Source organism: Bombus fervidus, chromosome 13 (genome assembly GCF_041682495.2).
Source record: "Bombus fervidus isolate BK054 chromosome 13, iyBomFerv1, whole genome shotgun sequence".
In the NCBI taxonomy this organism is placed as follows: domain Eukaryota; kingdom Metazoa; phylum Arthropoda; class Insecta; order Hymenoptera; family Apidae; genus Bombus; species Bombus fervidus.
In genome coordinates, this window is record NC_091529.1 from 6,344,277 (window position 1) to 6,358,695 (window position 14,419).

At 34.0% G+C, this 14,419-nt stretch overlaps 3 protein-coding genes across 6 annotated transcripts; 2 read left to right on the forward strand and 1 right to left on the reverse strand.

Annotated features, from left to right (window-relative positions):
- Window positions 1-341: 341 nt before the first annotated feature.
- Window positions 342-4,174, forward strand: Sppl (signal peptide peptidase-like protein). 4 transcript variants are annotated; one of them, XM_072015994.1, is made up of 7 exons: window positions 342-775; window positions 1,352-1,416; window positions 1,494-1,642; window positions 1,754-2,067; window positions 2,154-2,497; window positions 2,568-2,993; window positions 3,066-4,174. In XM_072015994.1, the coding sequence occupies exons 3-7, from the start codon at window positions 1,614-1,616 to the stop codon at window positions 3,132-3,134; spliced, it is 1,182 nt and encodes a 393-aa protein (XP_071872095.1). In that variant the 5' UTR covers window positions 342-775; window positions 1,352-1,416; window positions 1,494-1,613; the 3' UTR covers window positions 3,135-4,174. The 4 variants fall into 4 exon arrangements, with proteins under 4 accessions (XP_071872095.1, XP_071872094.1, XP_071872097.1 ...); XM_072015993.1 differs by having other exon boundaries at window positions 342-728; XM_072015996.1 differs by lacking the exon at window positions 342-775 and adding an exon at window positions 819-1,280.
- A 1,641-nt stretch (window positions 4,175-5,815) lies between these two features.
- On the reverse strand, window positions 5,816-9,313 carry LOC139993869 (calcium release-activated calcium channel protein 1). Its single transcript, XM_072015997.1, has 3 exons — window positions 8,655-9,313; window positions 7,719-8,560; window positions 5,816-7,101 (listed from the first exon to the last, which is right to left on the reverse strand). Exons 2-3 carry the CDS (start codon window positions 8,289-8,291, stop codon window positions 6,610-6,612), a joined length of 1,065 nt encoding a protein of 354 aa, XP_071872098.1. The 5' UTR covers window positions 8,292-8,560; window positions 8,655-9,313; the 3' UTR covers window positions 5,816-6,609.
- A 2,778-nt stretch (window positions 9,314-12,091) lies between these two features.
- LOC139993894 (uncharacterized) lies at window positions 12,092-14,016 on the forward strand. The gene is made up of 4 exons (XM_072016054.1): window positions 12,092-12,743; window positions 13,067-13,308; window positions 13,405-13,671; window positions 13,803-14,016. The coding sequence occupies exons 1-4, from the start codon at window positions 12,738-12,740 to the stop codon at window positions 14,014-14,016; spliced, it is 729 nt and encodes a 242-aa protein (XP_071872155.1). The 5' UTR covers window positions 12,092-12,737.
- Window positions 14,017-14,419: the final 403 nt, after the last annotated feature.

Below are 14,419 nucleotides of genomic sequence, written 5' to 3' on the forward strand. Positions count from 1 at the left end.
TAGTTAAAAATTTAATAAATAAAATGCTAAGTTATATAGACATATTATTTTCTTACGATAAATTATCCCCAAGATTTATATATATATAAGTACATATGCTCTATTGACGTAATCTAAATTTTCTTGAAATTATGAAGAAAAAGATAAGATGTACAATAAAAATCCCCGTTATAACTCAATACTTAAAATTATAAATAACAACTAATTTAAATTTACGATACTTTCCTTTAAATTAAATATACTCTTTGTAATTAAAGGGATATAATCATTCTTTCACTATATTATAATATACGAAATATATAACTATTACATAATAAAACACAGTTTCGTGCGTCGACTGTTGCATGTTTCAACGTGAAATTCATTATTAGAAGATAATATTAGAAATTCGTCGAAAATCCCTTTTGTACATTTAAAAAAGAAAGTATTGCTTATTTAAAATAAATGGAACGGATGTACATGCTGCTTGCTACTGCCTTGCTATTGCAGATATTAATTTGTTAAAGTTAATGCATTTCGAACACCCAGTAGAGAATCTTGACGCAGGTCTGCGCCTGTCAACCAACAGTTGACCTGTGTAGTTAACTGTGGTAGTTGACCGATCGCGCGCTAATATACTTTTCTCGTGTTTTCGTATTCTCTCGTGACTTTTACTCGTTATCACGGAAATCGTGAATACATGAGGTGATGAGAGAACGTACAAAAGGGCCAGACTTCGGACCGCCCAGGTGAGATGTCTGGGTCTCTAAAATATCGCGTCGAGACATAATCTGGGGTAAGGGAGTAGCAACCTCTTGGGGCCACAGCTAGTCACGTGACCCTTCTGTTTACCAAAATGGTGTACATCTATGTTTTACAAATAATTTTCATTTCTTTCTAATATTTGTTCCATTCACTTATGATACATTCAATGAAATGGCAGTGGAATTGCAGTAAGCTTACTGCTAGCGTTAACATCTCGTAAAAGAGCAATCGTAGCTGATATTACACTTGCACCGCGTTTGGTTGTTACAAACGAGTGTAGCGAAAGTTTGAAAGTAGTTGTACGAAAGTGTCTTCCGCGTCTAATATCTCGGTGGTTTTTATTGATGGACGTGAATTATTCTGAGTTATTGCGAGCATTCCGAGCGCGTTTTCTCACGATGCGATCACTGCCATATTAGTTACACAACTTTTCAAAAACTCATAAAACTCATTGACCTATTGAATTACTATCTTTTTTTTTTTTTTGCGTTCCCATTTTAGATGACTGGACTCCGTATCTTTATGTAATTACCTTGGTAGTAATTTTGATTGTTTTATTTCGTCGTTTAATATCACTGATGTTGTATTTTTGTTTTATTTTTTAAAGGGGGTGACCGAAGTTACACAAGGCCTAATTTCATTACTGACAATGTTGAATGCACAGCGTTGCAGGTACAACAGCTATGTATTATATGTATTTTTGTTTTGGAGATTTTTATGTTGTAGATGTTAACGCGTTATATTTATAGTGATTACAGATGATCTCTGATGTAGGTTAGTGCAAGCAGAAAGCACTTTCAAATAGGACATCTAAATGTCAAAAGGTGTCCTAGCATAGCGTTTCATGCTTTGGCCAGGCATTTTTAAAGATGGCCACGTATCAAGTTGACTATCAGTGGTTAGTCTTACAATTAATATTTATTTTAGAATCAAAATATTATTGAGTAATAAACTAAGTAGTACTTGATTGAAGTTAATACTGGTGTTCAACGGTCATTTACCATTTTAGGGCTTATACCATAATGGATTCATCTAGGATATCCACTTTCCTAATATCAATTTTATTGATAGTCTATGGCAGTTTCCGATCTCTAAACATGGAACAGGAAGCTAGAGAAAGAGAAAAAGAAAAGGAACGTGGTAATTTATTGACTGGAATTTTGAGTAACAGCAGCACAGCAAATGCAGATGGTGCTAATGGAAGAGTTCAAACACTAAATACAATGCATGCTCTTTGTCTACCTCTTGGTGCTTCCATTTCTCTACTCGTCATGTTTTTCTTTTTTGATAGCATGCAAATGCTTGTAGCAATCTGTACAGCCAGTAAGTTTCATAGAATGATAAATTTTATGATTATTATTATCATTCATATAAAAAACAGCATCTAATCAAGGACATTTATTTTGCAGTCATAGCTGCAATTGCATTGTCATTTCTTCTTTTGCCCATGTGTCAATATATCATTAGACCATGTTCGGATGGTAATAAAATATCCTTTGGTGTCTGTGGAAGGTTTACTGGTGCAGAATTACTTTCATTTTCATTGAGTATGAGTATAGTATGCATTTGGGTACTGACTGGGCATTGGCTACTCATGGATGCAATGGGTATGGGACTTTGTGTAGCATTCATTGCATTTATTCGATTACCTAGTCTAAAGGTATCCACCATACTCTTAACTGGATTACTCATTTATGATGTCTTCTGGGTTTTCTTTTCATCTTATATATTCAGCACAAACGTAATGGTTAAGGTAAGCTTGAACAAATTTGTGATAAATGAACGTTTGTATTAAAGTGTTTTATATATTAATATTTACACAGGTAGCAACTAGACCAGCAGATAATCCAGTGAATCTTGTGGCTAGAAGGTTGCACTTAGGCGGTGTAGCAAGAGAAGCACCAAAACTTCCTTTACCTGGGAAATTAGTGTTTCCATCGATGCATCAAGCAGGACATTTTTCAATGTTAGGTCTTGGCGATGTCGTTATGCCAGGCCTGCTGCTTTGCTTCGTTTTACGATATGACGCGTACAAAAAGACTCAATTGTTGCCCGGTGGTTGTGAAACAGGAGTTCCACCGCCACGACACATCAATCGCATTAGTTATTTTCATTGTTCACTCATCGGTTATTTTCTTGGTTTACTTACTGCTACTGTAAGCTCTGAGGTGTTCAAAGCTGCGCAACCTGCCTTATTGTACCTTGTGCCCTTTACTTTATTGCCATTGCTTACAATGGCATATTTGAAGGTATTTTTACTTAGTACTTCTAATTTCTTTTTATGTAAACGACGTAAATTGTAACGAATGTGATATTTACAGGGAGATTTACGTCGAATGTGGAGTGAACCATTCATATCTCAACAACCTTCCAAACACATGGAAGTTTGACAACAGTCATGGGTTTGTGTATATTACACATTATGGGAGAAAAGCTACTAATAGAATCCCATTGTCACTTATCATAACGTCCTTATTTTTATCAATGTCATTTAATGTAAGTAATTTTTTTTTACACGTGCGTCTTTTAATGCCACAATGCAAATTACGATTTAATACATGGGAAACGTAAAGGTATACTACACTACGACATTGATTTAATATGACATTAAAAATACAATACAAATTACGACAGTTTTTTTTATTAAAGTGACAGATAAAGCAATTTTTGGAAAGCGTATTTAGAACACTGTCTATTATCAATATGTCATTGGTATTCATTTTGTGTCTTAAATTCGATGTTGAGTAAATAAATGAATTATATATAACAGATAAAGTAAATGGTAAGATAATATACCGTTTACTAATTACTCTTTCATGGTTTAGTAAATACGTAAAAACGTGTTCTGAAATTCACTTAAAAAAAAAACGGATAGGTATCTCTTTCTTTTTTTTTAGTTTTACAATGGCTTTACTATACAAATTTTTAATATTTCATAATACACAATTTTTGTATTCCTTCTTTTTTACACTAAACCAATAACACATATACATATTAATAATTTTGCTATAACTCTGTTATAAATGTGTGTGATATTCTCTACGCAGAAAGGTTCTTTTTAATTTATTGTTCAATCAATATCAAACTAATTGTATGTAACGTGTAGTTATGGATAGAGTAATTTAATAATTATTCGACGATTTCCATGAAAATCTAGTGAACGTATGTGTGTAGGTTGTGACTTTCTTTTACTTGGAGCTAGCATTGAACAGAGCATTCTCTACACAAAAGTGTATATAAATTTTGGTTTTTATAAACTTAAGAACAAAAATTTACAGTTCGTTATTAGGATAAACAGCAAGCATTTCAACTTGCCAAACATCTTGCTAACTTTGTACAGCACGATGTAAAATTGCAAACAATTTTTAGAGAAATGAAAAGTGGATGTTGTAGAATTTTATTGTCAACAAAAAAAAAAAAAAAAAAATAATGAGTAAATTGCGTATTTGTGTCTTGATTTTCAAGGACTATTTCGTGATAAGAAAGAAGGATTTATGATGGAAAAATAGAGTGTTTTAACTAAGCTCTTGCTATGGATGGGCACCAGAAAGACTTTATATGTTTATTTAGAAACAAGACTGAAGGAGAGAGAGTAAATTGTATGAAAGCCAACATATTTAGAGGTCTCTCAAAAAGATATAATTAATCAATTTTTTTTGTTCAATTTTTCTCAATTTATAATACCATAGATTGATATGATACAACATAATATGATATATAATACAATATTACGCAATGTGTCACAAAGTAAATTAATTGCTTTCATAATTCCTATTATTTACCGTAGATTAGGAAGGAATCTAGAATCTAAAAGATGTTAGTTGTTTACTGTTTGTTTTTATAATACTTTATTCATCACATTCTAAAGATTACGAACGAATTACATATATGTATATTTGAATTTTGGTCTGTGAATATATTCTATGGATAAGAATATTTTAAGGAAAGCGATACGTTTTTTAATCTATAATGTAATCTGTTTTGCACCTAGAATGGTATAATATGATCATAGGTGCAGTAAATCATCGGGTACAGAAATACAATATCCTGTACACTTGTATATTGAGATAGAAAGTAAACTCTAAACTGTAACGTGGACAAAGGAAAAAAGAAAAGAATATTATACTTGCAATCTTGTTCATTATAAAAATTTCGATATTTCATTTTTCTGTTAAGTATCTTGTCCGTACGTTTATAAGGTTAATAGATTAATGTTAAATTAATATAGATTAATGTACAAACACTAATAATTCTAAACTTTAAAAAAAAAGAACAAAAGATTATTTGCATATGTGATTGTTTTTATTTTTTTTTCTCTTGCTTGTGTTAACGTAGATGAAAGGAATTTAAGCAACTTATACGATGTATTAAATATTACACTGATAAAAATACTCCTTTTTATACAATCGAATTAGTTTTTGTATAAAATTGTGATTCTTCCTATACTTTATTCGTTTACCTGTCCATAGCACAAGCAATTTATTCTTATTCATTACTCGTCTAGATGAAGTAATCTTTGGATGAGTCGTACAGAAGAAATATCTACATATTTCTCTCATAAGATATAAAGATATAAGTGACAAAGTATATTTTAACTACTTCCGTTGTAAACATAAAAAAAGACGACTTGAGATCATCCATAAACTGGATGAGTTACCTGCGTTCTATTAAAGTTCAGAAAGCTTAAAACTCATTTTATGGTTTGTTCTTCTTTCTATTTCTTCTTTTCCTTTTTTTATCTACAATATAGGGTTAATGTTTTCATAATGTACATTTTGAGTTCTTTTATTTCATTGAATGTACATACATACTATACTATGTTAACTCTATGCATTAATTTTGTATTGTCAATTTTTCGTTCACTTTGTAATCAAAGATGCGATTTATTGAATAAAATTTTGTTTCAAAAAATTTAAGTAGTTAGTTAAACATTTTAGTTAAAAAGAGAAAAAACCATGGTGTATATCTTTATATAAAGATATCTTGCAATAATAAAATGTGTTTCAATGCTTTCGTTATTAGGACTGCATCAATAAATTACTTTTTCATATAGGGAAATGATTGTATCATGTTCTTGCTTTAATTCTTTTCTTTAATTCGTATTGCTTTTTTTTTGTACAAACAGAACTTAACGCATAACAATATAGAAAATATCGATCGATAAGATTATAACTTAGTTTATGGCGAAAATGAAAGATGTGTAAAATTATATTTTTTCCTTTTTTATAAACTTACGTAACGAGCCACGTTTTAATTAACGAGAGTCTTCAAGTCTGATGGATTATTTATTTTGACTAGGATAACAAGTTTCAGAATGGGAAGCATGTACATAAATAACAGACTCGACTGTCCTTCAGTTTTCCCACAAACTAAGTGACAAAAAAATGACATATATTATATTATATATATATATATATTATATATATACATATTAGTGATACGATGTATGAAATAAAAAGCAAGGTAAATGAGAAAAATACATTTAAAAGAAGAAATCGGGAATTATAAGTCATAAATAGAATATAATTAAATGCTAAAATAATATAGCTAATATACTTATAAGAGCACTTTGCTTGTACTGTTGCAATTCTCGACTTGCATGTGTACAGCTATGTACATTTTTATATATAATAAAAAAACACGATCGCGCCTCGCGCGTGTTCGCGTTGAATAAGTAAAGTTATTGAATAAACTTACATGTGTTCTTTTTCCATCACTGTTTACGTGTATTCGGATATATATCATTAAGTACAATTACGATACTACGGAATGAAACGTGAGTAAATAACGTACAGTCTGGGGAATATTTTAGGAGGCAAGGACTCAACGATCAATGAACGTCGATGGCAATCTTTTACAGAATCGTCACACGCTGCTCTGTCTAATCGTCACGTTATCTAAATTTCTCTTGATGCTCTCCAGCTCGTTCATATCAGATACCGAGGTCTCGCATTTGTATACAACTAACGAATGATAGAAGTGAACGGCGAAGGCAATGAACACTATAAGGACCGGGATAACTATAATCGTACTGGCAGTGGCGGCTGTGAACGAGTAATCCCAGAATTTCACCCAGCACAGTATAGCCACCTCTACTAAGAACAGAAACAATCCTAACACCGTAGAAAATGCCCAAGCCAATTCGATGAAGCCACGCATTCTCTCATGAGGAGATTCCGTGACAAGCCGAGATACTTGAAGTTTACTGATGGCCTCGATATTGGGCAATAAATATGTGCTTATCATTAAAGCAAAGATGTGTACTGATACTAGGACGGTTGTGCAAACAGCGAACATCACAAACAGCCACTCCGGCACCGCGGTTGGCTCGTTTATTTGCAGTTCAACCATAGCTACCTGGAAAGATAAAAAAAAAACAAATGAAAGTTACATCGAATTTTATTACCGGCCAATAAAAACAAGTATCTTCCGAGAAATTTTGCTGTCAGCTGGTTTATACGATTCGTACGTGCGATTACGAATGAGATCACAGATTCGACGCTATTTGCGAAACCCATTGTAAAATCAATTATGCCTACGTCAAGCCGAGGTGTATTGTTAAAGAAAGTGATATTTGTCTTATGTAATCATAGACGAGACTGAAGATTACACGGAATTGTCGTCCACTTCTGTCTAATGATTTTCAGGAAACGTTGTGTAACCCGTCGTGGATTTTCTGATTATACAAACATAGATTTTCTTGAAATATTTGCTCGCTAGAAAAGAATGTTCAGCAACACGCATTTTGGAATCTGTTATAATGGAATCTCCCCTTCTGTCACGAGAATTCACTGATTAAAATCAATACACGTTTCTGTCGTCGAATCGATATCTAATATTTGTGCGCATTGACAATTAGGATCATCAAGGGCCACGTGCGCACGGTTAATAGCGTAATTAATCACCACTGCATAAACAGTCGTCCAAGGAATTTTAATAGACGATTATATACTATGACGAGATATAGTGCTCACCATAGCGAAACCGCTTAGTAATTCTGACGTTGTTGCAGTTGCTTTCAATTTAGCTCTGCTCATGTGAAGTCTCCTCCATGAGAGACCCTCAGGACCATCTTGTTCTTCCGTCTGCTGTGAGGAAGATGCTGGAGGCACAGGTGACCCCACACACGTACAACAACATGTGTATGGCATATTATTTACCGAGGTATGACTATTTGATAATGGGAAACTACCCATAGATCTCATATCTAAAGCTACATAACGACTATTCCTGTTCCTTGGCGACAGAACTAATTCACTCTGAGACGGGCATAAGGAGGAGCTCTTGGAGTAACAGGGATAACCGGATTCGCTCGCCTGTCTGGGCAAATAAGCCAGAGAAGTCGGCTTGATTCTTTGTGTACCGTAAGACAATTGGATGAGATCAATCTGAGTCGCTTTGCTTGATTTCCTGGCTATTTCTTCGGTGCTCTTCTGGGTGGAAACCGTGTTGCCCTTGCCATACCTTTCACCCGATGTTTTTTCGTCCTGTATCAAAATACTGTTCCTGTTTGGAGACTCTTTTTCAGCTAGATTATTGTTCGGCATAATTACTTATTTATCCTTCGTTTCCCGTTTCGTTAAACTGCTCGTATCGTCTGTTACAAATACTGTTTGCCACCTCGTCGCAAAACTAAGTCAAAGAATCCTTACACAGTTTTCACGAACGTCCATCGTTATCATTGTTTCCTTTCCAATGGATTGAGTCACTGCAACGTGCATACATTTACACAATCACCGCGCGGCTATCGTGCATTTCAGTTCTTCCACCGTATTCCATATCTGTTGCCCAATCACCGCCAAATTTAGGATTCTTCCTGCAACCAGCGAATTAAACGAAACGTAAAGAGCCCATATCGAATCGAACGATCACTTGTCGATACCATACTATGTACTCTCACGACACTGAACTGTTAATTACATCCGTTCCGGGTGGTAGGCGCGCACTCATTTCCCAAGACATTATTTAGAAAGCCATTAAAGCGCAAACGGAGCGGTGCTCGTTTCACAGGGCGAGCAGGACCAGGGAGCAAGCAGCCGCGAGTCTCTATGGTCGAATACATACTAATCGAAACGCGGCGGTTGCATCGCCGTTCAAGCACACATGACGTATTCCTCTGAATCATAACAATAGTATTAATTGCCTCGGAACCATATCGGCTACATAATAACCGGCTACACGGCCTTAATATACGTGAGCTCGCTCTGTGTCTTGTACGTCTCTACTTTCTCACGTGTCTTCACTGAAAGATGTGACCACGGGCAATGACGCTTGTTTTTTGCCGTTGCAATGGTGATACGGTAAGCGAGGGAGTATCTGGCCAGGTATCGAGATGCCATCGTATACTACCGGCACAACAATGTAATTAATCACGCCGCAAAAAGGGAAATCCCTCCTCGCAATTCTCACGTAGCGCGCAGTTGACCACTCATTTTATATCTTATTTTTAAATGGAAGTTTATTTGTCTCGATCATCAGGGTGATTTATTTTCTGTTCAATCATCCTCTCCTTGACACAATTAAAAGTTATTCAACGTAGAGGCGTACATGTAAATAGTCCGAGTGATTTATAATTAGAAATATTGGTCCATTCGAGCGATAGTTAATTATATAACTCACTTTGGATATTTATATATAGCCGCGGATATTTATATATATATATACGATCAAAGAATATATAAGAAAATCTTAGGGTACTTAATTTTACTGTTGTTAGAATTTTCTTGCAATGAAAAAATATTTCAGATGAATTTTAAAATTCGTTGAAATCGATTACACGAGATGTGCATTTTATGCTTGCAAATGGCACGAGGTATATTTTTCGCGTGTTTGTATGCAGATAAGTGATGTATTATAAAAGTGGATTCATAGAAACGCGAGCCAACCGAGAATCGCTGTGGAAAATCCACTTTCGATCCTGACTACATGGCGAAGGATGAGACGGGAACTTTATTTATGAAAGGCTATTCTTGAGGAAACGCATACGAACCGATACGATCGTCGTTGAGTTGTGAACGAACGACAGCCGATATCAATCAGGCTACGAAGCGCATTAATTGTATTTTCAATTTCCATATTATTCAAATAAAAGGTCGTTTATACCGATTGACCATTTTACACAGTTCAAAATTATTCCATGGTTACTATGCATTTCTTTATTTGTATTCTGTGCAGCAGGTGAACGACGATGCAAGACAGGTTTCAAGGAGTCGTGCGTGAATTTGTGCCATCGACGATTTACAGGAAAAGTTTTATCTACTCATGGTCTCATCTGCATAATTGTACGCTTAAAGTTAGCGTGAATTAGACGAGTTGGAAAAACCTAATTTATTTGTCTTTTGATTATTGCCTTTATTGATTATTCGATATATTTATTTGTCGATGAGAAAATAGTGTTTGTAATTAAAAGATATAAGGTTGCATATATTTCAAAGTTAGCGAGAACTGATCGAGTTGGAAGAATCCTGATTAGATTATTTTCACTTTCTATGCGAGGTTTAATATCTTTATCAATATCTTTCTACAAACACTTTTCGAATTTTTTTGAAGATAAAAGAATGATGTTTATAAGTAAGAGAAATAAGATTAGAGATTTATATTATCTTGAGTCAACTGTTTCTAGGAAGGTTTACGGAGTCGAGGCTGAGGTCTGATTAAAAAAAGAATAATGATAGACGGAGCAATTTTTTCTTATTTCACGCACCGAACTTTCACAGCTAAACAGGTTTTATACTACTGTCAAATTAAGATCCAGCAGGTAGATTTTCGGTTCTATCCATGACAAAAACTTAAAGTATACAATTAACGTTATAACGTCATGTCTCTTATATAGGATGTTCATGCAGATGTTTCTATTGTAGTAAAAATGACAATGCATAATTTTTGATTGATGACTGTAATTTGCGAAGAATGTTGTTATTTCCGACTTTTCCTTATTTTAAAATAATGATGAAAGATAATGTTAAAAATGTTATTCAAATCTGAGTTATTTACAAAATAAAGCTACAATTAATTCATAGAATGAATAATTTTGTTGAGTTTACAGCGAGATAACATATAATTCTTTTGCATTCTTGCGAGTGTGGTTGCATTCTCTAAGGCGCCAGTGATGTGTATTATTGCGCACTTAATAACACGTGTTTTCTTCACACTTGTCAGATACATATACATTCTCAAAGTATTCTAAAGTTGCCAAATTATATTTATAATACTATAAAAATATATTATCTCTGAACCAAAAGTTCTATTTGAAGGCTTCGTCAAAAGTTTACGAAGTTGTAAATTGATATTTTGTATTTTTAAACTACTGTGAATCAAATCAAAAGTATTCAAAGAGCTAATTACTCATTAAAATGGGACCATCTTTAACATTTATTATACATTTAAGATGGCTATTCATACAGCGTACTAATTTTTTACTAGATATATGTTTACAATAAATATTTTGTAACTTTTATATACATTTTCAGATTGGTTCCAAATTTTATCAATTATAGTTATAACAATTGTGTTTCATTACAGTGTTAATGAAATTTCAAAATATTTTATACATCATACACACACATATATATGTCGGAGATGAAAGGACACTGGTGCCTTTCTTTCGGAATGTTTGGGAAACTCCCCAATACTGTAGTCCAGATTTTTTATTATAGCCATACTTAAACAATAAAACTGAGAAATAGCTGTTTATGAGTCAAGTCAATTATGATCATCCGAGATTTAAGACAGTGGGCTTGGGCTTGAAGTGACATAATGGGTTACTGAACGTAGCCACGGTCACGAGAGGGACGTGTACCTAACAGAGGTATAAAATAATTAAATAACTGTATAAATAATTAAATAACTTAAAAACTGGGATTGACCTGAGGAATACAGAGAGATACGGAGAAGAGTATATAAGGGCAGTTCCACTTGGACTGAGGTTCAATCCGATGAGTTCGACTAGTCCAGTGAACACGTACGCCGAGTTCTTAATCGCAATCGTTATCCCATTGACCGTGTATTCGTTATCGAACCTAAATTCATCGTCAACGACATTTCAATCACTCACATCGATATCACTTGTTAACTTCTGTGATACATTCCTATAAATAAACATCATCTGGTATAAGACAACTATGGCCAGCTCACATGAAGACTCACTCATTGCACGCCCAGAAATCCAACGTTAACCCGACATATATATATATATATAGAAGTTTTCTATCATCACTATTCAAATACTTTTGCGAACTACTTTATTTAAGATAAATTTCCAATTTTTTATAAGTTTTGTCTACACACGAGAATATTCGAGAGTTTTGTAAAAACATATTTCGCCGCGATGAGTTCGCGCATGCGTGAACATCTTACTACAGGTCAAATTCGTAGTTTAAAGGTTTAGAATCCATGCGTATGGTTAAGTAAAGTAACGAATGAGTGTTATTGTTTTGCGGTGAAGTTGATCTTGAAATTTATGTATGCACAGGATTCCTAGAAACTCTTGCGTAGATTTACACAGTCGCGGATTATTTATTAAATACTATATCGACCATAGATACCACCATCTGTTCTTTCAATTCTATCGTGACATTTCGAGACGAAAACAAACAATTAGTTCTGTGCGATCTTTCTCGAATAGCGTGTCGCGTATTATAGAGCGTGCGTTGCAGATAAATATATCGTTGGGAGTAATATTTCAATTTCCATCACTCTCGGTTTAGCACGCATTTACGTATCGTTACACGCATTACAGTAAGTGCCGTGCATTTCCTGATTAACGGCAAGTGAACAATAGAGGTTAGCGTCTGAAAAATAGTTCAAGGATTCGCATTGTGTGACGAAGTGTCTTCTAACGTATTTTATCATACACTCTTTTTTCACAAGACTTGCGCCAAAAACGTATATGTTACACAACGTCGATGCTTTTGTGAGATTCTTCATAAGCACTGCCTGTGAAGACGCACACTCGAAGGCCAAAGCACATTCTCTTGAGTTCTCTGTGGTTCCAAATGACAGTAGGCAATTTACTATTTACAAGTTTTACATATTGATTTAATCAAATCCAAATAAAATACTCTATGAAGAAAGCATTTTATTTTCATTCAGAATTTCATATTGTCGATATGATATTTACATACGAAAACGGTCCAAAGCTACTACCCATCGCAAATACTGTTATTTTTGTAACAGATAAAATTGAATATTCTGGGAATTGTTATGTTATAAATTTTTGAAAACAAATTGTTGTACTTGAGATTGTTTGTTGATTATAGTTAATACTTAAAAGTATGCAGCAGTATCTAAGTAGTATGAAATCTATTTTCCTACTCCGGTTCAGAATGCAATGGGAGGAACGAATCTCCATACACCTCCATCCATATTTCAACATATGATGAGTCAGCAAAATACTTCACAACAACCAGAGACATGGATGCAAATGCCACAGGTGCCTCCAATGTCTATACCATGGAGTGTACCATCTCTCCAACAACCAGAATTAGTCAGATTTACCGGGGGACCAAGTTTCGAATCAGTTCTTCATCAGAAGAGAAAACATGAGACCTGCGATCTGTTAGATATGTAAGTAATTTATATAATGGTATATATTATAGAAAAACCTTTCTATTTTTTCAATTTTATATGTAATGGATGATATAATGTAATGGATGATTACAGGAGACAAACAAAACAGTTTATAACAGAAGAAAAAATGGCTGCACATTTTAAAGGTTTACATATTAGTTCCAATTATCAACAGTCTTCAGTGCCATCAACTTCAACAACTGACTCACAACCAGTTAATCCTAGGGAGTTGAATATGGAACTAGAATTGGATGCAACTAATGCAGATCAAATCAAAACTGGACCCAGGCTAGTTCTTTCAGAGGAACTGAAGAGAATCCAACAAGAACCAATCCTTCCAAATTCCTTGTTATCCAAATTGTGAGTATACATATTTTAATTAAATTAATCTAAATTAAACCAAATATTTTGTTTTTTCATTATGATGCAATTTCTGTTAGTAAATAAATTTTGAAGATAAAGTTTGAAGGTTTACAGTTTTTCTCTTTCAGGGAAAGGCCCTCCATGGCTTTAGTCCTTTGGGAACCACCGAGCAAACATCTTCGTATATTTCCAACTAGAGATACACCAACTCCAATTCCTAATGCATCCGACGATAACAATAACAACAATAACAACAACAATAATAATAATAACGAAGCGATTACTGATCTGAATCAGACGATATCGAGCAATTCATCAATTTTCGAGCCAATGGAATTATGAAGGCAATTCGTTAGTAAGTTACTTTTACAACTTTGTATATCGTTAGCAAACAAAGAACGCGATATCGAATTGTATTATGTACGAAAGTTAAAAGAAACGAAAGTTATACATTATATTTTTTATCTGACACTACATGTTTGTGTAAGGTTGTGCAAAGTACATGGAATGAAGCCTTTCTATTAACACGTTGACTGTCACGCGTGTTTTCAATATAATCTCCGTCAGGTCACGCGTGCCGCAGTACCAAGCGTTTTCTGCTAAATATTCCCATCGATATTTTAGTAATGCGAGTCGCTCAAGTGGTCGTCTCAAGAACAATCTCTCGTTTCGTTTATTCACAATATTCAAACCACTAGTTGTTGTTGTATATAATGAAGGAAAGTGTGGTATAGATTATTCTGAC

Coding starts and splice junctions, on each gene's coding strand:
- Sppl (XM_072015994.1), top strand. CDS start 1,614: ATGGCCACGTATCAAGTTGACTATCAGTG. Junction 1,643..1,753: donor TATCAAGTTGACTATCAGTG/GTTAGTCTTACA, acceptor TTACCATTTTAG/GGCTTATACCATAATGGATT. Junction 2,994..3,065: donor TTACAATGGCATATTTGAAG/GTATTTTTACTT, acceptor TGATATTTACAG/GGAGATTTACGTCGAATGTG.
- LOC139993869 (XM_072015997.1), bottom strand. CDS start 8,291: ATGCCGAACAATAATCTAGCTGAAAAAGAGTCTCCAAACAGGAACAGT. Junction 7,102..7,718: donor TACTAAGCGGTTTCGCTATG/GTGAGCACTATA, acceptor TTATCTTTCCAG/GTAGCTATGGTTGAACTGCA.
- LOC139993894 (XM_072016054.1), top strand. Junction 13,309..13,404: donor ACCTGCGATCTGTTAGATAT/GTAAGTAATTTA, acceptor GGATGATTACAG/GAGACAAACAAAACAGTTTA. Junction 13,672..13,802: donor AATTCCTTGTTATCCAAATT/GTGAGTATACAT, acceptor TTTCTCTTTCAG/GGAAAGGCCCTCCATGGCTT.